Below are 23976 nucleotides of genomic sequence, written 5' to 3'. Positions count from 1 at the left end.
GGAGGAAGTTTTTCACACAGAGGGTGGTGATGCACTGGAACAGGTTGCCCAAGGAGGTTGTGGATGCCCCATCCTTGGAGGCATTCAAAGCCAGGCTGGATGTGGCTCCGGGCAGCCTGGTCTGCTGGTTGGCGACCCTGCATATAGCAGGGGGGTTGAAACAAGATGATCATTGTGGTCGTTTTTAACCTAGGCCACTCTGTGATGATTCTTCTCTCTTTTTTCCTCTCCTTTTCTTATATATTTTGATATTTAAGGAACAAACTCCACCCTATGTTAAGCGTCTTATAGCTCCCCACCATTTCAGATCCTTTAATATGGCCTCGGGGGACGTCTCCATTTACCCCACAGCCACCCTTGCCTGTGGACAAGGATCTGCTCCCTGGCGAGGTACTCACAGTTCACAGTGACCCGGACTTGCTTGACATCTGCTGAAGCGACCTCGTTGGCAGCTTTGCACTCATACTTGCCCGACTGCTCTCGCGTGATCCCCAGGATCTCCAGGTACTCCTCCTCACCTTCAAACTCCCTTCCTGCAGAACAGAAAAACACAGGTGATGGCTCTCCGCTAGACATACAGACTGGGGAAGCCTTTTGCTTAATTGCTATGGAGGAACAATCACAACAGCGATTCTGCAAATAAACAACAGCCACTGAGGGAGCTATTTCGAGGTTATTTCAGACGCCGTATCAGCAAGATATTTGCATTTCATTTAGTTATTGAAAACTCAGGTTCAGGAAATTGGGAAGGAAGCACAAGTGGTAGCACAGTGTTGCACAGGCTGCCCAATAGGCACAATCTCCATCATGTGAGGCTGGAGTGAGTTCAAATGAGAGAAGTCAGCCTACTGATGTGCTTGACTGGGGTGGCTGGCTCCCCAGATATGCTGGTGCACTGTCAGCAGCCCTTTCATCACTGCCAAACTGGGAAAAAATTCTTTTTGCCTCTCAGAGCAGCTGCCACCCTGAAGAGACATCGATCAGACCACGCTACATACAGTTAAACACATCCAAACCGAGAAATAAAGTGTCATTTGATCCGCAGAGCCCAATAATCATTACAAATCCCCCATCTACTGTACATGAAATGACACGCTTAAGCTGTGCTGCCTCGCTAGGACAGCTCTGAAAGCTGAGACTCGTGAATCAGGACAGATTTCCCCTCCTACCCCCCGAGAAAACATCAGCACAACAAGGGCTCCCTTTCAGGTTTCTAGGAGAGCAGTCAGTTTTTCCAGTGCAAATCTGTCCAGGAGACGATTTCTGCTCAAAGGGTGCTGAGCACTTCTGAAATTGTGCCCACTTCCCATCAGCACTAGTTTGGTGGAGCTCAGCCAGGGCCGAGAGGACGGGACTGCTCTTCAGCTCTGCAGCACTGAGTTAAGCCCCACTCTGGAGCTCAAGTCCCCTGTAACCACCTGAAACAAATCCTACCACACTGGCACTCGGCTGCTGCAGTGTATGAGCCCGGGCAGGCTGGGTGCACCGCACACACAATGTGATTGGACTTCTGCACCAGAGATAGGATTTCGAGCAACTTCAGAACCTGCTCAGAAATCTGTCTATCACACAATTATTTTTGCCCTTTTCTTTTTTCCAGTCAATTTCCAGAACCATTCTAGGGGAAAGCCATCCTCTGTCATGGAGATGAAGCACGTGGACCTATTAAGCCCATGCAGAGACAAACTTTCCCCATTCTTTCAGTGATCCCTTCTCCAGCTCCTACCAGATGTCCAGATGAGTGCATACCTCACTGGTACACCTCAAATGTCCAAGTGCTCTGATGAAGATTTTCTCATCCCCTAGCAGTCAGCTGAGATGCCTTACAATGACAGACTCAGAGAATCATAGAATCACCAAGGTTGCATAAAGGCCTCCAAGATCACCCAATATTTCCCCACTAAACCATGTCTTTTAGTACAGCATCTAAACCTGCACGTCTTTCTGCATGGCAGCATATATTTTACAAGGCGATCCATCTGCAAAGCTGTGGCAGTGCTCTGGGACACTGCTTCAATCTTGTGCTGGTGCTTATGGACAACCAGGGCTGAGTTCCTGGAGAAGAAGGTAGGGCAGGTTTTGCATAGGTATTTTTCAGTGAGGCAACTCATGAATAAGCCTGGGAATATTAACTCCTGTAGGAGCAGTGCTAGATCAGTCCTGGTATGGAAAGGAGCTTCAATGCCCATCAAGCCCATTCCCACACTTCAGCATGACACAAGGGTTGTTTCCTGGTGATGGCCATGCCCTGCTCTCCACTGACAAGCTCCCCAGTCTCTCCAGACAGTCTGTTCCCATGCTTCCCCATCCTCGCTGCTGGAACCGTTTCCCTGCAGCCTGACTGAGTCTTCCTTGCTGCAATTTAAGGCTATTATTTTTGTCTTTGCCACTACAGACAAAAAGAACAAATAAATCATTCCCTCCTTCTCTGCAATAGCCTTTTATCAACTTTAAATCACTTCTGTTCCTCCTTTGGTTGTCACTGGGTTGTTTTTTTTTTGGCTGAATAGCGTCACGTCTTTCAACCTTTCTCTATAGGTGAGGTTTTGTAGACCTTGATCATTCCTGCTCTTTCCGTTTAGATCTCTCTGACAAGCTTGCATATCCCTGGAAGTGTAAAACCCTAAAACATACACAGCATTTCAGATATGAAGTACTACCACAGCTGGACACAGGCAGAGGATTGTAACACTTCTGCACTGTGGTGCTGTTTTCATAGCCAGTACATCTCCTGTGTTTTTGCCATAGCATGAATCATTTAGGGTTGGGAGGCTGGGATCTCCTCTAATTCCCACATCATCTCCTAACACACCACTGCCTGCTAATAATGCTCTTTGAAAATGCCACCCTCAGTCCGAGCTGACAACCACCACTCCACTCCTCTCACAGCAGCACTCCCAGTTGGTAGGTCAGCCAGTTGACTGGAAAGTTAATTGGACATCCAGGAAAGACTTACAGGGAAAAGGTTAAAACATAATTTGCCTTTGCTTTGCAAATCATTTGCTCTGCAGTCCTGCTTTGTGTATATACAGGGTTCATTCCAATTGGGACTTGCTTCTCCTGCAATTTGCCCTTGTCACAAGACTGTCACTGTAATGAAAAAAGGGTTGAGGGTGACTTACCAGCTCTAATGGAGTGGCACCCTCATTAGGGGTGCTGCTAAGTCTGTCTATCAGAGCACTGCATCATAGGGGCTCCAGAAAGTATCCTAAGTACACAATTTCCTAAGTGAAGATATTTTTCAGCTCCTCTCTGATGTATACACATGCACTTAAAACCATGCACTGTGTCCAGCTGAAGGGCTTCCAGCAGCAATGGACAGTCCTTCCCAGCAGGTGATGTGCATGAGGAGCTGCTGCTTCATCCAGTGGAGCAATACCAGCATGAGTGAAAGGGAGGCCTCTGTGTTAAAAGGAAGCTGAAGGTGCCACCAAGCCTATGTAGCTCCTCATCCCTCTGCCCCAGGATGCAGATATGAGCATACCACTGCAGGGGAAGTTTCTGTGACAGGCTCTCTGAAACAGTGGTGGTGATATCACTGTTCTTGTCCCTGCAGCACTGATCTGTTTCAACCCTGCGCATCAGCATTTTCCTGTAACAACTTGGTTAATCCCACTTGCAGGTTGGACCCCTTTGCTTGCAGCCCTGTCCCCCTAGAGTACATTAACCATTCCTAACAAAGAGCATTTATATAAAATTGAGGTGTCATCGTACGCATCAGAGAGAGAAAAAAGATATATCACGGCGTGTTAGAAAAATGTCAGGTTGTGATACCTTGCACAGAGCTGTAGAGATGTTTTCACTAATTCACCTTGGCAGCCAGATTAGGTGAGTCATATTAACTCTAACCTCCAAGGCAAAGCGAGGCGGGGGGAACAGAAACACAGCTCCACACACAGAGCAAATTTACAAATGTTTCGGCGCAGAAGCCAGCTTTGGCAGGGAGCTGATGGTTGTCACTATGCAGTTTATCAAAGCGGGGAGGGAGAAGGTTGGGGCAGTGCTCTCTGGTGCGTACAACAAAGAACACACTCTGTTAGGTGAAGAGCAGGACTGCCAGCTCCTGGCAAGAGAGCTGCTCCATTTCCCACTAACAGAAAATGTTTGCCTTAAGTGTGCTACCCAGGGGCACAATCTTGGCCTCATTGCCAAAACCACCCTTGCTCACAAGGGCTGTCCCCTGGCTGTGCTGTCTTTTTTGGGGCAAATCCTTTGCAGTGAGGGGCCTTCCGTGTGTCCCCTCTGCCTACCTGCCTCAGCCACATTTCATATCCTCTGGGTTCATCAATTAAATCACGAACCCTAACAGCAAACCATCCCTGCAGTGCCAGCCTGCTGGCAAGAAGCATCCTTCTCCCTAGCCCATGGATGTGCCCTCATAGAAGCCCCCACAGAAGCCTCACTGCGTATTATCCCCCGTTGACATGCACACCTGCCTATGCTCTCACCCATGCTCCCAAATCCCACTATGCAAGCAGAAACTCAGACTTGGACTTTCCCCGTGTGTTCATGGACATTCTAGAAATGGGTGCATTTGCAGAGGTGGCAGCCATGATGTGTGTTGTCCTCTCTTCTTTGTACCTCCAACGTTGGGCTACTCCTTGTGCAGAAATTTCCTCAGTGCATCTCCTTTTTTAAATTCCATTGTGTTCTTCTATTAAACTGAAGCTCAAGCTCCCTGAAAGTATCTGTTTGCATTTGGTATGCGCAAAAAGAGATCAGATGCTCTGACTCTGTGTACTTCTTCCAAGCCTCTTTGTAGTTTTGAAGAGGGGAGAGCAGAAGGGGCTACATGTCCTGGCTGGGCTATCCTCAGCCTAAAACAAGATGCAAGTGGATGAAAAAGGAGTGCAAATCAATAAATGCCATTTGAAGCGGTGTGTTTTGTGTGCAGTGACTTCCAATGCTGAAGTTTTTATTCCCTCTGCACTGTCCATTTACTGTTAAAGGTCTTGCCCTCTTAACTTTCCTTCTTCCCTCTGCAACTTATATTCCCTAGGAATAGACTTGTAAAAGACAAAAATAGCCAAAGGAGACTTAGACGTCATTTTCTTGTTTTACATCTAGCTGGGACTTTGTTTTAATTCAGAACTTTGAAGTTTTTGTTGATCAGCCTCTGTCTCCTTGCCCATCACAGATTCCAATGAGCCTGGCAATTTTTCTGTCCCTTAGCTGAAGAAGCTTGTTTTTAGCAAAGAGATCAGGGGAGAGCAGCAGATGGTAGATGAGCAAAGGGACTGCCGGCGCTACAACGCTACAGCAAGGAGGGAAGGTAGAAAAATGAGCATGGCACAGGATAAGGAGAAAAATAGATGGAGGAAATGAAAGATAATAGAGAGGGAACAAAGAGAGGGACAGAAGCAGAAGCTGGTAGAGGGAAATGGAAACAAAGTGAGATTCTTCAGGGACTGAGAAAAAGAGAAAATGGTGGCCAGATACAGACACAGAGAAATGCATTGAGCCAAAGGGTGAGATAGAAAGGCAGGAAGAGAGATGGTGGCAAACAAGAGATGCACAGTGCAGAGAGGCACAGGCTGCCATGGAGTCATGACTGCCAGAGGGACAGGAAGAGAGGGGTCAGATGTAATAAGGCAATAATTACTTTGTTCAGGGAGCAAGGCACAGCAGGGTATTTATTGTTCAAGCTGGCCTCGTGCCTCCCATGCCCTTAGGTCTCTAGCTATTACACATAAACCAAAAAACTAGTGCAGAGACACTAAGGGCTCTGGCCGAGCTCTGGTTCCATGGATGCGAATGAGTCAAATCAGGAGGAAATACCCTGGCATGACTTCCTGGCGCTCATGGGAACTTGCTCATCAGTGATCCCATTTTCTCCTCATGTGCAGAGCTGACTGCTGCACCTTTCCAGCCACAGATCGTGGCCCAACTGCTCAGAAAGCCTGCAGACCACATGGGGACCCTACTCCAAACCCTATGCGCCTAGTGTGCGAGTACAACAGCTCTGGATGAAAGCAGCCTCTGTCTCCAAATTCCCCCTTTTCATAAGTGACCACTAATGGTCATCTCACGCACACACCACTGGGTGTGGGCACAGAGCAGGCGTGCAAAAGACCACTATGACTCAACAACCGAGTATGTTTTCTATTCAAAACTCACATGTGGACACAAGAAAGGGAACCTCTCTCTGAAATACCCAACTCTGGTTTTGTTGAATCAGAAAAAGGCATTTCATTCTGTCTCAGCTTGAGATGTCCATCTCTTCTCTTCATCATCTTCTTTTTTTCCCCCTCTTTCCACACATCATTACTTACTGAATTGGACCCAAATTTGCTAACACTTTTTTAATGAACACAAAGAGCTTTTTTTTTTTTATAGCTGAACTGCTCTTGCACAAAACTTGGCTGTGATGCCAATGTATAAAGTAAATTATCAGCCACAAGGTAAATTAAGTCATCTAATGTCACAGCTACAGTACTATGCTCCCTAAATGTTGCATGCTGCGATGTGAGTTATGTAAGGACAGTGCTAAGAAACATCAAGTCCTAATCCCACTGCCAAGAAAATGACATGCAAACATGAACAAACCAATAGTTGTACTGTTCCTGCATCCCCAAAATTGGAGGTTACTTTACAATGTGAGGCAGACATCATAATCAGCTAGAGGAATCCCTGCGATGGCACCAGATGCTTGAATAAAACTATGCTTTAGAAGGGAAAGGTAGAGAAGTCCTCGGGGCTGATGGGACTGTGCTGGAGCAGCTAATAAAAAGCTGGCTGAATGCAGGAGATCCAACATGGAATGTCAGTGCCAGCCCAGAAGCCCAAGCTTAGGAGTTACATGATGTGCAGTCATGGGTGGTAGCGCAGCTGGGGCTTGTTGCCCACTGTGTTAAGCACAGGAAGGCAACTTAAGCTGAGACATGCTGCATGGGACTGGGGTTTTCTGCATGTCATGGAGACTAATGAAAGGTAACTAAAATATAAGAGAAAGCAGCCAGCCATTACTGTTTCCAGTGGCTGGGTTACCTGGCTTCCTCTCTCATTTAGCCTCTTCTACTCCTTCCCCTACAAGTTCTCCCATCTTGGACAAAGCACTCATGCTACCATCGTTAAGCAGTTTGAAGACAAATTTGACAAGTCCTTCCCTATGGATCCAAGGTCAAAGAAAAGATAACAGCAAGAAGTCCACTCTGGGGCATTTTCCATAAAGCACAGCTGGACCAGACTGCTTCTGTCCTGCCAGCAGAGAGCGGGGACGGACTGCAATGTCCCTACTTTAATTCCATAAGCCCTTATGTCAGGCCCAGAACTTTGGGAAACCTCATGTGATGGTGCTCAGTGGTACTGGTTGTGCCAGTCTGCCACTGTAAGAACTACAGGGTTGGTCTGTGCTTGGTAGCATCTTTAAATATCCTTCTTATGCTCTTTACAAGAGTCCTGTGTCCCCTGTGTAGAGCAAGACGTGCTCAATATACTATTGTGCAAGAATCAAGTGGCGTGCTTTCGTTGGCATCCACAAAAATGTTTCCCTGCTTTTAAAAGCAAGTTTGTTGTCTTCTGTGTTATATCCACTTGCACTTTTTGAGGTGAAGGGGTAAGAATGAACCCAGAACTTCAATGTAGCTTAAAAATTATAAGAAATATATATAAAAATTATTATAATAATTTATAAAAATAAAGATTCAATTTGGTTCACAGAACTCCATGCTTTTATGTTCCAAACATGAAAAAGGCCTAAGAAATCACAGACAGGCCCAGATTTACTCGAAACAGGAAATAACATTAACTTAGAAGCTTACACGTTGCTCTTGTTCTTTTTCTGCAAGCCAGAGTGAATCATTGCACTGCCAGATCACACAGCCCCTGAGTCTCGTGCTTTTGCAAGATCACAATTCCTGTAGCTCATCGCTATTCTCAGTGAGGCTATTCTGAACACTGAGATCACAACTAAAACATAAAGACCAGGGATTTCCGTATCAGCCTGGATCTTTTCACTGATCTTTTACACAGCTATAGTTTTCAACTGTTAGAAACGGGGTCAAAGAGTTAAGCCACCCCTCAGCAAGATTTACCCTTTCAAAAACATGTCAGTGTGTTGTGACGCCTGGCGCCAATATTTGTATTGGTGGATTAGCTCCTTTGAAAAATCATTTTGTTTGCTTTCCTGTTGGCCACTCTCCCTGCTGCAATGTTTCTCAATTAGGTCCAGAACAGAGACTGCCTGACACCATCCCCGTAACTGTCATTCATGAAAGGAGCAAGAGGAATATTCTCCAGGGGACACAAGGGATTGGGAGCTGAGGCTGGGTGGCTGCTCTTAAGACAGAGCATGCACAAAGCACTGCTGGGTATCAAAACAAGGATCGCAGAGGTTTCTAGCAGGGTGGGGTGTGCTGCTAAGATAACTGCCTGGGCTTGCACACTGCAGGAACTTCTGAGCAGTTAGGCTGGCTCCTGTGATATTATCATCTGAGTTATCTATCTGCTGTTGATTCATAGTGATAGTGGTCCAGATAAATGACTGCCTCAGCACAAGCTATGTAATTCCTATGCTATTAAACACGCCCTTGCTTTCCAAAGAATAGGGAGTCTCTCTCTGAAACTAGCAAGGCTGACTGCGAAGGAGGAGGAAGGCATTTGCTCATCTTGCAGCATATACAATTGCACAGGGGACATAAGCACTGAGGAAATGCAGGCCCTGATTTTGAGATCTTCAGCTCCCAGATGCTGCTCCTGCAGTTTCAAGTGCAGCTGCTGGTCATCAGCTCTACTGCAAATCATGGCTGCAAGTTAGATCCTCTCCCATCAGGAAAGTGGGAGATCAGAAAGGGAGAGAGCAGATGATGTATAGAAGAAACAGATTCTAACCACCTTCCCATTTCTTCCATGTTACTTTGTAAGACTACAAGAAAGTCTGAGAAAAGAAGCCAAAAAGATATTTCATTGCCTTTGTCCCAGTTCCCAATGCTCTTTCTTTCCATGACACTTACAGAAAACTTCAACAACTGTACTGGATACAGGGTACAGAAGGCAGACCAAAAACACTGACCGAGAGAACACAAAACCTTCATTTAATGTGTCAGACTCACTGGCTCCTTTCTGCAACCTTCCTGAAGAAGCAGGGGTTTCATCAGCACGAGAGTTTTACCATAGCTGAAAGAGCAGTTGTTCTAATTAAACCAACACAGAGCAGGCCACCTTAATCACTGGCATGATTTCATCTTCATAAAGGAGAGAAGGGAAGAAGAATCACACCTGATAGGTGAGATGGAAGAAGGGAAAATGTGCTGGTTCCTCAATTTAGAGCACTAAGGGATCTCTCATCTCTGTGAAGATTAATGTAAGCCTCTGATGACATGTTTTATTAAATGGCTATATAATAATTAATGCTTGAAAGCAAGGTTTCCAAAAGCTTCTAAATGCTTTAACAGGACAAGACTCGGTGACTTTTAATGGCATTTGTGCTTGCAAGTCATTCAGGTGCACTGGAAAACGTCACCTTTGCTCCCCTATTCAAATCAGCGCCTCATTTACTCTATCAGCACGACCTTGTGAGGCTACATGGAAGCAACCAGGGACAGGGGTGAAAACCCTAATACCTCCTGGGAGAGGGCCCATGTCCCCTCAGCCTTAGGCAGAGGGAGGAGGGATTGGCAGCACACGGCCTGAGTGAGAAATCCATCAGCTGCTGAGCAAGTACCCAGACACCAAGGACACCTGAGGAAATAACTGCACGATAATTCCCTTCCTGACTTCCAAAGCCTGCAGTGGGGAGGCCCATCTGTCCCTGAGATGAGGCACAGTGGCAGGCTAGGTAGAAACGCTGCTGGCAAGCTGGGAGGCCAGTGGGCCAAAGCTTAATAGGAAAACAGCAGTGATTTGTCTCCACCACTATTTATGTTTCAAGCACATGACAGGCTGTCAGTGGAAGTGACTGCTGCTAAATTTACTGTTTCTAGGATCTTGGCCACAGTTGCATACTTGACAAGTCACTTCATTCGAAGGGCTAGGTGCTGGGCCAGACCTTCATCCCCCACTCTCCTCTTCAGCAAAAGCCACAGTCATCTGCATTTATGAATATCCTTCCCCTCAAGGTCTATATCAGCAGGGTGTGAGCTTAGAGAAGCTCACACCTACATATTCCCTACATATTCATTTTTAACCCTGATGTGTGCTAGCCTAGTCCTGGGTCAGATAAGTGCATGCATGTTGGAGAGGAAAAACATAGCACTGAGCTCAGTAACAGGGCTGGGAACAAGGAGAAGGTGAGTAAAAGTGAGCATGCATGCATGTGGGAAGTATGCATGGAAGCTGGAACTGAAAACATGACAGAGCACTGACATAATGAGGTGTGCAAGGGACGGCTGGCAGGCAGAGAGAACACACACAAGGGATGCCTGCAATCTTGCCTGGGATCACCAGAGCTCCCTCTGCTTCCTCTCTATTCTGGAGGACTGTACAGAGCACCATTTGTCTTCACTGTCCCAAGGGCTGCACCGTGCCTGCCTCTACACAGCTGCATGCTCGCCCAAGAAAAGGCACCATTTTGGCAGATGTGACCAGAGATGGGCTCCATTTCTGCATGGGAACCTTTCAGGGTTGATCCTTCTTGCCTAGGCTGCAGTCCAGGTGTGGCCCACCTCATGTCAATGGGGCTATTTCCAGAGCTTCTCACAAAGCCTGAGTTCAGCCCACAGCATCAAAACTAAGCACTGTCCTTCCACGCCCCTCAGACATTTGTTCCAGCCCCTGCTGCAGCACAGAGGTGGGAAGGGTAGGAAGCTGTTCTGTGCTACTGCTGTGCTCAGATGAGTTCTGGACCCAGGTAGACACCACCCCTGCATATAGTATGGCTTCCTGCAGCACAAAGGTCTGTCATGCTTCCTTCTAGCTTCTTTTCACCTCACAGTACTACAAACACCTTGTTGAAGAGCACTGATCTTAAACATTTGGGAGCTGTTCTCTGCTTTACAAAGCCGTGCAGCTCTGTCTCCTTGTTTGCCTGCAGATATCAAGACTCAGTTGTCAGGGATATGGTTACATGAAAGATAGCCAAAGTGGAGTGGGCACATCCCACAGAACTGCCCCAGCCTCTCCTTTCCTTATTTCCATGCACAGTGGAGCTCTGCCTTTTTTCTTGCACACTCTTGATCTCATGCACAAGATCCTTTCAGTTTGTTCTCTCATGTGCACTCAGCAGATCATACACGTGCATGCACAAAAACACACACCCCTACTCGGAGTGCTGTGCAAAAGCAGGATGCATCCTCTTGTTTTCTGTCACGTGCATGCACGCTGATTGCAGCTCTCCACCAGCCCCTTAGGAATCTGCTCCGCTCGCTTTTCCAATGGGCCAGAGGCCCTTGTTCTGCAATTGCGCCACATAGTTTATATGATTAAATGTAGCATCTGTAGCTACATTAGCTGGGCTAATAGTGACAAGTGCTATCAATCCTCATACTTGAGTGAATAAACTGATCACTGGCTGGGGACAGAAATCTCCTCTTGTCGCTCATCAGCACAACGCAAAAGCTGTATGCTTCATGTGGGTTTCTGCACTGCCTACGCACAAACCGAGGCTGCAAATGGGCCACTTCTCCCTCCTGGCAGACTGTAGTGCTGTAACACTGGCTTGCATCAACACAGGCATATCGACTACCAATGCAGTACGCAGATTTTGGTCACCTCTCCTTTACTGCAGCCCCTTCTCCTCTTTATCAGCACTGCCACTGAAAGCATCTGCAGTTGTCAATACCTTGTCCTCACCTGCTGATCTGTGGAGGCCAGTCACACACAAAGATCATCTCTTTGGAAACCTGGACTGAAATATGGACTGAGGGAAACAGGTGGAGTTCATGAGTTCAAAACTGACAAATAGTGCTGGTTATCTTCAGCTTTTTCTTTGGTTCACTGCTTTCCAAGCAATGTAACAGACACTTTTATAAGTCGCTCAGCCAAGGCTGCTCTAAATTTTACAGGGCGGGGGGAACACGACAATCGTGCCCTCCCACCTGGCCTCCAAGGACCAGGAATTCACCCACAGTAATCATCCATGCCCTGTGGACTGAGGTCCTCTGAGACTTTTACTAGTTAAGAACCCCTCTCAATAATCCAAACACCCAATCTAATTCCTTTTTTATCACATCTCCAGTATCAATACTCCATCTGAGCACTCTGTGTAAGTGAGGACTCAATGGAAGGAAAAAAAAAGAAAGAAAAAAGTCTTACAACTTCTGACCAGAAGGAATTAAAATAATAATAATAAAAATGGTTCTTAAACCTCCTCTCCCCAAGCACTTATTTTCTTATTTCTCAGCTGCTCTGTAAACTGCTGTCCTTGTATTTCTAGGTCCAGCATTCCAAGTGGGATGCTGGGTTTGATTAAAACAACTTCCCGGCTTATAGGTTATGTCAATATCCTAGTGGGATTTTATGCAGTCTGCAATTTCAGAACAGTTGAAGGAGGAGAGGAATGTTAACTACATTAAAATGGTAGATTCATGTGTAGACTATATTTTCTTTCTTTTTTCTTTTTTTTTTCTGCTGCATTAGGAGCAGAAGGTCCTGAGATGATTTTTAGGCAGTTTGAGCTTACATATACGTGGGGATGAATAGAGCAGGAAGGAGAGGGATGAAGAGGTGAAGGAAGGAGAATGGAGAACTGGGGAAGAACTAAGTAAGGCAATAAAACATAAATTAAACAGACAAACAAAAACAAACAAACATAAAGAAGATAGTCTGTGAGAAAGAAGTCTGAAGGAAAATTATACAAAGGGAAACAGATCAGGAAATGAGACAAAGAACATGAGATACAGGTTAAAGGTTGATTAGAAATGGAGGGGATGCACAGGGTTAGTCTAAGCAACGTATATTGCCACAGGAAAGCAGTGAGGAAAGTAGCCAGTGTTGGGAATACAACACGCGAGCGCTTGCTGAACTCTGAACCTTTCAGATGTATTTGAGTTATATTGATCTGTGGTAAGCAATTTCACTGCTCACACGCAACTCAAAGCTGCTAGCAGGGTTGCAGAGAGTCTCAGCCACTTACACAGTATATACACATGCATGGAACATACAAGTCAGAAGACAGATAATACATCCCTATGACCTTCTATAGTGAAGCCTAGGAACAGTGTGAGAAAGCTTTTTTCTCATCATTCTCTGTTTGCTTCATTGCTTCAAAGGCAGATAAAGCACACTGTTAACTAACTACCCTCCCATTTCTAGGCAAATATGTACTACCTTCTCAAACATGGACAAGTCCTCTAGAAGGTCTCAGTTAATAAAATGCTTCCTATTATGAGACAGTCTGTGATTAGTGGATCAAGAAGACAAGGAAGAAGCTATAGTCCCAGCCTACAAACAATCCCAGCACCACAGGAGATCCAGATGGCAATCTCCAGCACTTCCCACACAGCCCTGGAAGGGCAGGTTAGTGGATCAGTGTCTGGATGGAGATCAGTGATGAGTGGCGTCCCTCAGGGGTCATCTTCATCTATGACGTTGACAGGGGGATCAAGTACACCATCAGCAAGTTTGACAAAAACACCAAACTGTGAGATGCAGTTGACACACCCAAGGATGTCATTCAGGGAGACTTAAACAGGCTCAAGCAGTGGACCCAGGAGGAACTCATGAGATCCAACAAAACCAAATGCAATGTCTTGCACCTGGGTCACAGGAACCCCTACTATCAGTACAAGCCAAGGGATGAAAGGATGGAGCAAAGCTCTGCTGAAAAAGACTTGGGGAACTGGTGGACAACAAGCTGGACACGAGCCAGCAATGTGCCCTCAGCCCAGAAAGCCAACTGTATGCTGGGCTGCACATTCAGGTTGAGGGAGGTGATTCTGCCCCTCTACTCTGTGCTGGTGAGGCCTCACCTGGAGTACTGCATCCAGATGTGGAGTTCTCAGTACAGGAGAGACATGGACCTGTTGAGTGCATTCAGAGAAGGGCCACAAAGATGATCCAAAGAATGGAACACCTCCCCTTTCGTGACAGAACAAGGGGGAATGGTTTCACACTAAAAGAGGGGAGATTTAGATTGGATATAAGTAAAAAGTTTTTTATGGTAAGAGTAGTGAGGCTCTGGGAACTGGTTGTGCAGAGAGGTGGTAGATACCGTGTGCCTGAAGACACTGAAAGTCAGGCTGGATGAGGCTCTGAGCAACCTGATCTAGCTGTTGATGTCCCTGTTCACTGCAGGGGAGCTGACTAGATCATCTTTAAAGGTTCTGCTCAACTCAAATGATTCTATGATTTTTGATGCTAACTTGCAGCTTGCCAAAGAGCATCTGCCACATGCAATGGGATGGCTGCAGACTGCTGTGAGGTGGTCTTAACTCACATGCAAGGAAAGCCTGGTTCTTTTCCCTGTTCTTTTTCCATCTAAAGGTATGTGCAGGAAGTCATGATAGAAAGCTGGTGGAATGAGAGACTGAGATACCTGTTCAGGTATTTCTTAAACCAGAAGCCTTCCCAAACCCTTGCCAAACAGAAATTAGTGGAAGGTATACATTTAACCTTCTCAATTTGAAACTCCTCTGGACATCTGCCCATGCTACTTCTGCTAGCATGCTATGTCAACTCACTTGCCTAATGATTCAGGGATTTGAAAACCTTAACTTGGAGTAGACAGCGAGTTGCGGTAGGAAGGTATGATTCCCTGTCTGTGTTTCTGTTCACTCAGTCATCCACAACACTGGAAGATTTTTACACTAACCCAAGGGCAAGCTGTGCTCTTTTCAATTTAGAAAATAAAGAGTAAACATTTAAGTATTCACAGAGAGACAGAGATGGGCCAATGCTGGCAGAGACTATTCAGCACTGGTTAAGACTCAGGAGGAAGGAGATGGCCTTGTCTCTCTTTTGAGGTGGGAATCCTGCTCTCCACCTGCTCTATGGCACACATCATCAGTTCTGCCCAGGAAGACATGCCTTAAGAGCTGGGGCAGGAACAAAGGACATAGGGATGCTGACCTGCAGCCCCTTCCCTACTGTCCGCATGGCAGTTGTGAAGGTGCTAACAACACGTCCAGCCTCTTCACTGAAGAGAAGGTGATAGATTGAATCCTAGCTTAGGCAGAGGCCTTTCTAGGGAACGATGCGGCAGAATTTCCTACTGAGTTTTCTCAGGAGAAATGCAGTCCAAGTTAGATTCAGACTAATAGCCTAACACTTGTTCCTCTCTAAAAGCAGAAAATGCCCAAGGCATTTTTCTTGTGCTTGTGCAAAGACACTGATCACAAAACCTGTGTACAGCACCATATTCTGGGTCCCTTCTACAGGAGAAAATCATTAAGCAAAATCACACGTGTACACCCAGCAAAAAAAAAAAAAAAAAAAAAAGGAAAGAAGATGAAAAAATCCTGTGCACAGAGGGAACAGTCACAGCTGGTTCAGTTTATGAGACAAGAAATTGTATTTCAAAGAGAATACAGGAGTTCTCCCCTTTGAGAAAGTTATTAACCAGAATTCGCAATAAATCTTCCTCTGTTTATATGCCCCTAAACTGAAGGGCCCTGCTAGAGATTACACTGAATTCTGCAGGGCTCTGCCCTGCCAAGGACAGCTCACAAGCCTCAGAGCTTGCCATCACAGAGATCTTCATCACCCTTCCTGCTTTTGACCCATCACCCTCCTGCTTCCACTTTCCCTCATCTTCAGCTCACATACCAATTTTTGCCTTATCACTTCCCTGTCTTACCCTTTCTTTCTCCTCCCTCTCTTCCCCTATTATTATTCTTCATATCTTCCTACTCTTTTCTCCTTCCACTCATATTTCTGTCTAAAAGACCAAAACCTGGCCATAACTCATCTGAGCTACTCCAATGACAAAAATATTCATAGAGAAATAGCAAATGGCAGGAGTGTTCTTGCATTTGCAGCTTTGTTTTGCTTTTACAGTTGTCTATTACACGGCAAACATGTGAAGATTGTTCCAAGAGAAACAATTGCATCTCCCATTACACGAGTGGAAAATATTTGGTTGTTCTACTTCAAAGCTGTATGGAATTAAAACAAGAAAGGGAAAAACAAAACAGAATGAAGGATCCCCTACAATTAATGGGGTTAAAAAGAAATCACTGGGAGCTGTTGACAGCAGAGAGTGCCATGCGTGAAAGAGCATGTCTGCTGGAAATTTCCTTGAAGATGACCTACTGGAGAGGTGTTTGGTTTGAACCAATTAGAGTCTGCATTTATTTGTACTTAAGGACCTTGGTGGAAAGCTCAAGTCATACAAAAATATCTTTTGCACATATCAACTTCAGTCCTTAAGGCATTTATCAAGAAGGCAGGCAAACAATAGAAGATGTAATGATGGTGTAAAGGAAAGAGTAAACAACAGAAAGAGAAGGTCAATTCAGCAATCTTATGCATACTTGCTCTTAAAAATTGAAGATTTAATGTGGAACATAACATACGTTCATGTTTTGCATGCACTTTTTAACAAGGAACCAAGTGACTTAAGGAGGCGGCAGGTTATTCCACAAAAGGAAAATAATAAATCAAGAAGCTTATATAAATAAAGGACACCGTTGTCTTTTTAAGCCTCTTTCATTGTTTGAGGAAAGACATGGCCTGGGTGGATCACTGCTCCTTTTCTGACAAGGCTTTTCTTAGATACATCCTTTGTGTCCTGCTGCTTTCTACTTCTAACAGTGCCTCAACTCACACTTTTCTACATGTAGTATTTGTGTGGTCAATTTTATCTAATGCAATTTGTATGCAGCAGCCTGGAAACAAAAGTATAACAAGCATTGCAAAGCTGATATTCTCCTCATTAAAAAGAGAAAAATCTTCCTTCACCACATATGACCTAGTATCTGTATCTCCCTTCTGGACAATATATATTGTGCTGTACATACAATGGAAGCAATAAATAAGCCATTATGTAAAGCAAGAAGAGGCTTTCTAATAGGGCAGTGAGCATTCGGCATGCAGGCATTGATTTAAGCATCAGTCAAACAGGTAATGATTAAAAGATGAGAAAATGCCTGGTCTTACTCGAGAGCCCAATCAAGATATTTACAAAAACCTTCCACAGTTTTTGCACAGTAACTCTCTGCATAACTCGCACTGAAGAGAACTTGAGGCACTGGAGTGGGAAGTGTTTGACCCTGCTGCCCCACAACCCTCTGCTCTGAAGACCGAAGCCTTCAGCTTCCAGTATTTCAGTCTTGTACATGTACAAGAGTCATGTTATAAATTAAGCACGAGCTTGGACTTGTACAGCAAGCAATGGTCAGTGCTCACACCAGCAGAGGGAGGATCTAGTCTAGGATGAGCACAGCACTGAATGCAGCATCCATTTACAACTAGAAAAAGCAGTTGTTTTTTTTTTTAGTTTCCATTACATGTTCCCACCATCATGCTGCTTGAGGAAGCCTCCCTCTCATTTTTCACATGCACATAAACCTCAATACAGCCAACCTGCTACCCAGTGTCATGGAAGGTTATGATGAATGACTCAAGGTTTTCAACTACAGGTCAAACAAAAACAAATTGGAAAAAAATACAGCATACTGCTGACAGCCTTCAGAGTGAGCATTGCATGAGCCAGACATGGAAGTAACTGAGCATCTTAACTGAGTTACACCATGCTTCTTCTCTTCCAATTCACCTGCTTTTAACCAGCTGACTGCAATCTCTGACAACGTCATGGACCTGGGCTCAGCTCTGCACAGCTCCTCCTGTCCATCTCATACTAGCACCCAGCCTTCCTCTTCCAATTTCCACAGTATGAATATCTCTGCAGGGAAAAGCCATCTTCTTCAGTCTGCAATTTAATACTCGGGAATGGCATCAATATCCTGCTTCTATCTCTTCTCTTTAATTAAGTTCTACCCTTTCCTTTTATACCCCTTCTCCTTAACTCGTTCAAATCTTCCTCTTCTCCCTGCCCTGCTTCAACCTTCCTGGTGGGTTTTTATTTTCTTTCTCTTTCCTTCCCTCCTGGAAACCTGCCAGCGATACAGCAGAAGGGAGCACACCGAGAAAGGTTAGGCAAACACAGCATTATTACCAGAATCAGCAACATATTGCTCATTAAACATTTAAAATCAACAGTTGCTGGCTTGATCTGCCAATACGGTGAGAAAAGCCAGTTTTAGCTCAAGGTGCCTCTTGTTTCCAAAATGGCTTTATTTATGATGTGGGAGCTGGTGGCTGTGAGAACAAAACATCACCTCCAGCGGCCAACAACACCCAAGCTACAGGCGGCACCACGGGAAGTTCCCCAGCGAGCACCAATCGCTTCTGCTTCCCCATCGCCCCCGCCGCTTTCCAGAAACAAATGGATGTGTAAGAGCACAGAAATGTGTTTGCAGGAGATAAATTATTTATCTGAAATTTACTGTTGTGAAGTCAGCGTAATTCTCAAATCCGCAGACATATTTTATGCACTGATAGGACGTTTCAAACAGGGGCACTTGGACTTGTTTTTTCCCCCTCCTCCTGCAAGTATTAACACAATAATGCCTCACCTGGAAAAGAAAAGAGCTGGCGCTGAAGCTGGGAAGGCAAGAGGGTAATACGCATGTAATTTAGTATCATGGCCCAGTAAAATTCTGTTTCTCGATAAACAAGACAGTACAAAACTCTTTCCCCATTCCTTCCAATTTCTGTGATGTTCATCCTTAATTTTTTCTCCTTTGCTTACAATGCTGATTAACTCTGTCATTGGAAAAGAAGAGCTTTATACTGTATCAGGTACAAACTTCATTGCTGTGGGCAAATCCCGTGCTGTACGAGCCCTGTGGCTCTGCTTATGTCCGCCCACCTGCCCTGCAGTGATCCTTGCTATCCCCAAAGCCCCCTCAGACCGATCTCTTCTACTCTTACAGGACACTCTCTTCCGCTGCCATTCTGGGTCCTTTCTGCAACACTCAGTGTCTGCTCAATGACACGTCCTCTCAGGAGTCTGCTGTGTAGCACAGCGCATCTGAAAACAATGCTGGTAATCTCACATATCAGAGCAAGCATCAAAACAGAGATAATGTCTTCCCTTGATATAATTTCCAGGGCATTTTTGCAAATTATTCTAAAGGGAATAGAGCTTGGTTTCTGTTTCAAGACAGAACCACTCTTGGCTTAACTTATTTGACACATACAAAATCAGATTGTCCGCTGCTATGGCGGGAGTAGGGATGTCAATAATATACCGCACCGTTCACATTAAAGATAATCAGTCCAAATTCCTACAAGCTCTTGTGCCCAGTGAGCAGCGGCAAGATGTTCACAGGCACCTTTCCCTTAAAGTCAGTCAGATGGAACTGCGTACAGCGCAGCCATTTCTGCTCCTTTGCTCTGCACAGGTATGCTTGAACAAGCATATGCTCAAAGAGAAGCCAGTGGCTTTCTCAAGGCTCCTGCAAATCCAAAAGACAGCAGTAAAGACTGTGATTTGCCAGTCTATAAGTGAGCATTTTTGAAAAATCCGATGGAACATTTCCAACAATCCAGAGTTCCTGCAGAGAAGTCCCAAAAGCTCCTCATTTTAACAATAACTCTATAAGTGGATGCACTCCCCCACCTGCCACTTAAGAAGCCTAATCACACACCAGATCCTCCATCAGCATTGGCCACCACACAGCAAAGGAAAAGCTGGCAGTTGTTTCCACTGAAACATAGCCTAAGCATCTTGAAATGCTGCCACCAGAGTTTTCAGAAGGAAAAGACAAAATAAGAGTCCTTTTGATTCAAAAGCAGTCTCTCTCCTCCTTGCATCTGGCATGCCTTTTGTTTGTTAATCCAAATAAACACCTGACCTATGGTCAGATAAAATAGGCTGTATTTTCACTGATAGGAGAAAATCTTCACTGTCGCTGCGAATGGCTATTTTTGTGCGCTCTTTGATATTCAGAAGGAAAGATAAAGACCATCTTACCCTTCCTGAGTTAATTATGAGTCACCACTGTCGACTGGACTGCAGGACCCTGCCCAAACTAGCCCCAAAATCATGCTCTTATACTTTTATTCTGTGACAGCAGCTGATGGTAAGAAATTGCTGTTGCATTAACCCAGATGCTAGCCAGATACTGCAGGTCTCAGACACAGCCCTGTTATGGGAGTCTGTATGATGCTGTGGATCATCACTCTGGCAAGTGGTCCTTCTACAAGTGTTTGGCCAGCTGGGATCCACCTACTCATCTTAGAGGGAACGAAAATGTTAAAGTTAAACTTCCTAGCAAAGGAAGTGGCAATAGGTCACACTCCAGCTTTCTGAGCCAAACCTGAATCAGAAGAGCGCTCTCACTTTGTCAAAGGCATCAATACAGATGAGTCAAACAACAAAGCAAGAGGATTTGCTAACTAGGCAATGACTCAAGTGGTCATCAACTGCAAAGAAATTATTTAAGCTCTATGTATACCAGGTAATTTAAATGGAAATAAAGCACGTCCAAATTTGTAAGGTTGGTGCTGTGATCTGAAGACTGAAGAGAGAGTGGTCCCACTAAGCCCTCATTAGAAACCCAGAAGTGGTGAAATGGTTTGCTCAACTTGCAATATCATTGTAGCTTCAGGCAGTGAAATTATTTAACTATAAAATTGCCTGCAATCATTGGCCTGAAACAAAAGCTCAATAACTTTGGCCTGTTATTAGGCCTAGAAACTCCCCCAGATCCAAAGGGCTGCAACAGCATGGACCCTTGTGCTCCAAAGCATTGTCGCTCTGCAGAGCAGTTTTAGGGTGAGGAATATCTCCCATTCTCCTTCCTTGAGAGTTTCCTGAGGGCATGATCCTGACAGACACAGGGCTCAGTGGATGCTTTCTTTATCTGGGTGAGATTCAATAGTTAAGAAGAGCGATGCTACTCACCCTCTGGTCAACACCACTGTATCATTTTTAGATGGTTGTGCTTCTGTCAGTATAAGCAGTTGTGTAACAGACTTAAACAAAATGAAAACAAACCAGCCATTTGCACCTCTGTAACAGGGTCAATCTTAAAATTACACATTTGGCTAAACGGGTGCAACTTCCTCATATAGCCAAGCCCCGAGCTCCCTTTTTAAGAATAGGCAGAACACCGAAAGCTATTTTCTTATGAGAAACCCCAGAAATAAGTTTCAGGCCTGAGAGAGAAGGATTAATTTGCTAGTAATGAAAGTGACACGCAGGGAAAATGTAAAATCAATCTTGTGTTTAAAGGCAGAACAACACTGGCTCCACTTCCAATTTTTTTTCCCCTCTCTCTCTCACTTTCTTCCTCTCTCACCGCAGCGAGCTTGTTACCACCGAGCATACATTATGCACATTACCCACAAGGCTCCGCTCTGTTTAAATTAAAAAAAGAAACAGCGTTTTTAATCAATCTATTTGCACTCTTCTGTCACAACTCACAAAAGCATTTTGATTTCTTTTCATTGCTCTCGAGAGAGTGCAACACAAATGACTAAAAAAAAAAACTCCACCGCAAACTAATAATAATAATAATAATAGCAATAGTAATAATAATAATGACCCCCTCTGAAGAAAAAAAAAAGAAAGAAAAAAAAGGAATGGAAAGGAGAGGCTTGAGGTGTTAGCCAGTCCTTGAGAGAAACGCAAGCCATGTTAAAAACCAGCAGGTCAAACTTAGCCAAACCTCCGTGATCTGCCTTGTTCCAGCCTTGGATGTCTCTTACTCTCACCACCAACAGACTCAGTGCAAAGAAATGGAGGGGATTTTTGATCCTTTAAAAGCAGGCTTGCCTGCTTGCACCTTTTCTGCAGTTCCTGGCAATTCTGACATGTTCACGTTTGGAAATGAAGTTGCTCCCAGGGATTCAGTTGCTATCTTGGGTTCCATACGCTCTGCAATTCGGATCCAAAATTAAAAATAACAGAGAAATGTGTAGCTGTTTTGCCCATACTGTATCACAGCCATGATTAATTTCACCATTCAGACTTAGTGCGTGCTAATTCTTTCCTTCCTTCTTAAGTAAGGCAACAAGCCGAAAAGCAGACCATAACTTAACAAGGCTGTATAATGCCGCTAACTGCTGTTCAGCTTTCTAACCTCAAACAATTTTACATAGTGAAAACCACCTCTCTCTTTCTCCCACAGATGAACAGAAAAGGAGAAGAATGTACCCAAAAAGAAACCTTAATGCAGGATCAGGATCTGCCCAGTGCTGGACCCCTAACAGCAGGAAACATGGTGGTGGCAGAAGATGGCTCCTTGATGTGGATGCATTCATGCCTCCTCCACTCCACTTCTACACCTGAAACATCTCACACCAATCCGGAGCAGCTACAAACATACTTGACACTTCCAGACCTAAATATTCTCCATGTCTCTTTAGTTTTACACTCCTGTACTTTCTGTTCTGGTGGTAAAGATCCTGCCAACACGGTGATACATCTTTCTGCTCCAACTCAGATACATAACTTGTCCCTTCTGGCCATATCAAAGACATACATGGTACATTAATTCTAAATCATATTCACAGTTCAAACTGTGAAAAAGATTTACTATTCAAAGAAGCAAAGCTAGGAACCATATCCGAGATACAAATCTAGATGCTAGTTTAAAACTGCAACATACAAGTATTCTGGGTTGCCAGCACCTTAGGGTTTGGTTTATACTTATCTGTAACCAAAATACTGCCAATGTCCCCTGCAGCTTTAAAAATGGAAGAGAGGAAGGGAAGATACTGGTTATCTTCCTAATTGCTTCTGTGTAGCAGTCATCTGCATAGGAAATAATGCTGGGATTTGCCACGGGCTTTAAAAGAATTAGATGCTCTCTATGCACAGAAAGTCACTGGCTCTGGATGGCTAACTCCATTAGGCTATTTGGAAAGTCCCAGTTAAGTAGCAACTCTCTGCAGTGCTGGGAAAAGGAAATGAGAAAGAGCAGGATGGCTTAATGGTACCCTTAAAAGTACTGCCCTCAATATTCACAGATTCTCCTTGAACCAATCACCATTTCAGAGGCAGCAGGGTGGGTGCAGCACACACAAGCACGGTGCTGGATCCCTCTTGACTCCTTCTGTCAGTGTCTGGCCTCAGAAGCTGCAAACACTCAATTTCTGGCAGGCGCAGAGAAAAGAAGGCTGTGGATGGGAAACTTTGCAGGTACCTCTACAAGAGGGTAAGGGCTGCAGCCTTTTCCAGCCAAAGCAGCAGAAGACACTGTGCTGCAGTGCTCTCTTGGAGAAGGGCCCTAGAGAGAAGGGCTCCCTGCAGGTAACCAGGAAAAGCATCAGCCTCACCCTGTGTGGAGCCCACTGTGAGAATGGTCTCTTGACATCATTCTTCTCACCTAACACAGCTAAACCACCAGGCTCTGTCAGCACACTTTGGAGAAAGAGCAGTTTTATCAACCAGCATAAGGGAATCAAGGGGTCAACATGAAGGACATTCAACCTGATAAACATGAACAACAGTCAGTGCATGGTAAGTCAAGACCACAGACCAGTCTAAATCATGCAAGCTTGCCAATGGTGGGGGAAAGTATCAGATGGAATAATTATGTGGGCAAGTTCATATTCTTCTAGGTGGCTATAACTCCAGCTAGAAGTAATAGGTTCTAGAGGCTGAATTCCTGAGACTGAGAGTCCAGCCTCATCTGCCACTGTCTATGTTACTGAGAGTGCAGTGCAAAAGGAGCAGACTTTTAGAGCAAAACTGTTTAAGAGATCTGCTATTCCCATCACTTGGGACCAGTTGAAAACCACAGGTCAGGCCCCCTGGATCACACACCACTAGTGGCCAGTAATTCTGTGCATCTCCTAGTTTAGCTGCATTGGAAAGGAAGACAGTGTGTACCCAGAGACCATCCTGCCATAGGAAGCAGCACACAGTATGCAGAGATGCCTCCAAAGCAAAGTCAGGATTCAAACTCAAATGCTACTGTAGACACCCTACACACCACATGTTGCACTGCACTTTAGAAGTGGTACATTTCTAAATATAAAAAATGATTCAAAATCAATTCCCTCTGCAATTATTTACGCCCAGGGTGGAGAGTTCACGTGAACGGTCAATATTTCACTGTGCCAAGTGCAAGAAGAAGCCTTACCACC

At 44.9% G+C, this 23976-nt stretch overlaps 1 protein-coding gene across 5 annotated transcripts in view; it reads right to left on the bottom strand.

Annotated features, from left to right (window-relative positions):
• LSAMP (limbic system associated membrane protein) overlaps window positions 1–23976 on the bottom strand; it is a 412942-nt gene that overhangs the window by 29071 nt on the left and 359895 nt on the right. For all 5 annotated transcript variants that reach the window (XM_072326671.1, XM_072326673.1, XM_072326675.1 and 2 more), the window contains one exon: window positions 399–533. In XM_072326671.1, the coding sequence (XP_072182772.1) occupies window positions 399–533 (135 nt within the window). The remainder of the gene's footprint in view (window positions 1–398; window positions 534–23976) is intronic.

This window comes from Excalfactoria chinensis, chromosome 1 (assembly GCF_039878825.1).
Source record: "Excalfactoria chinensis isolate bCotChi1 chromosome 1, bCotChi1.hap2, whole genome shotgun sequence".
Lineage (NCBI taxonomy): Eukaryota > Metazoa > Chordata > Aves > Galliformes > Phasianidae > Excalfactoria > Excalfactoria chinensis.
Note: the sequence above shows the minus strand (reverse complement) of the source record. Positions and strands in the feature narration are given on the sequence as shown.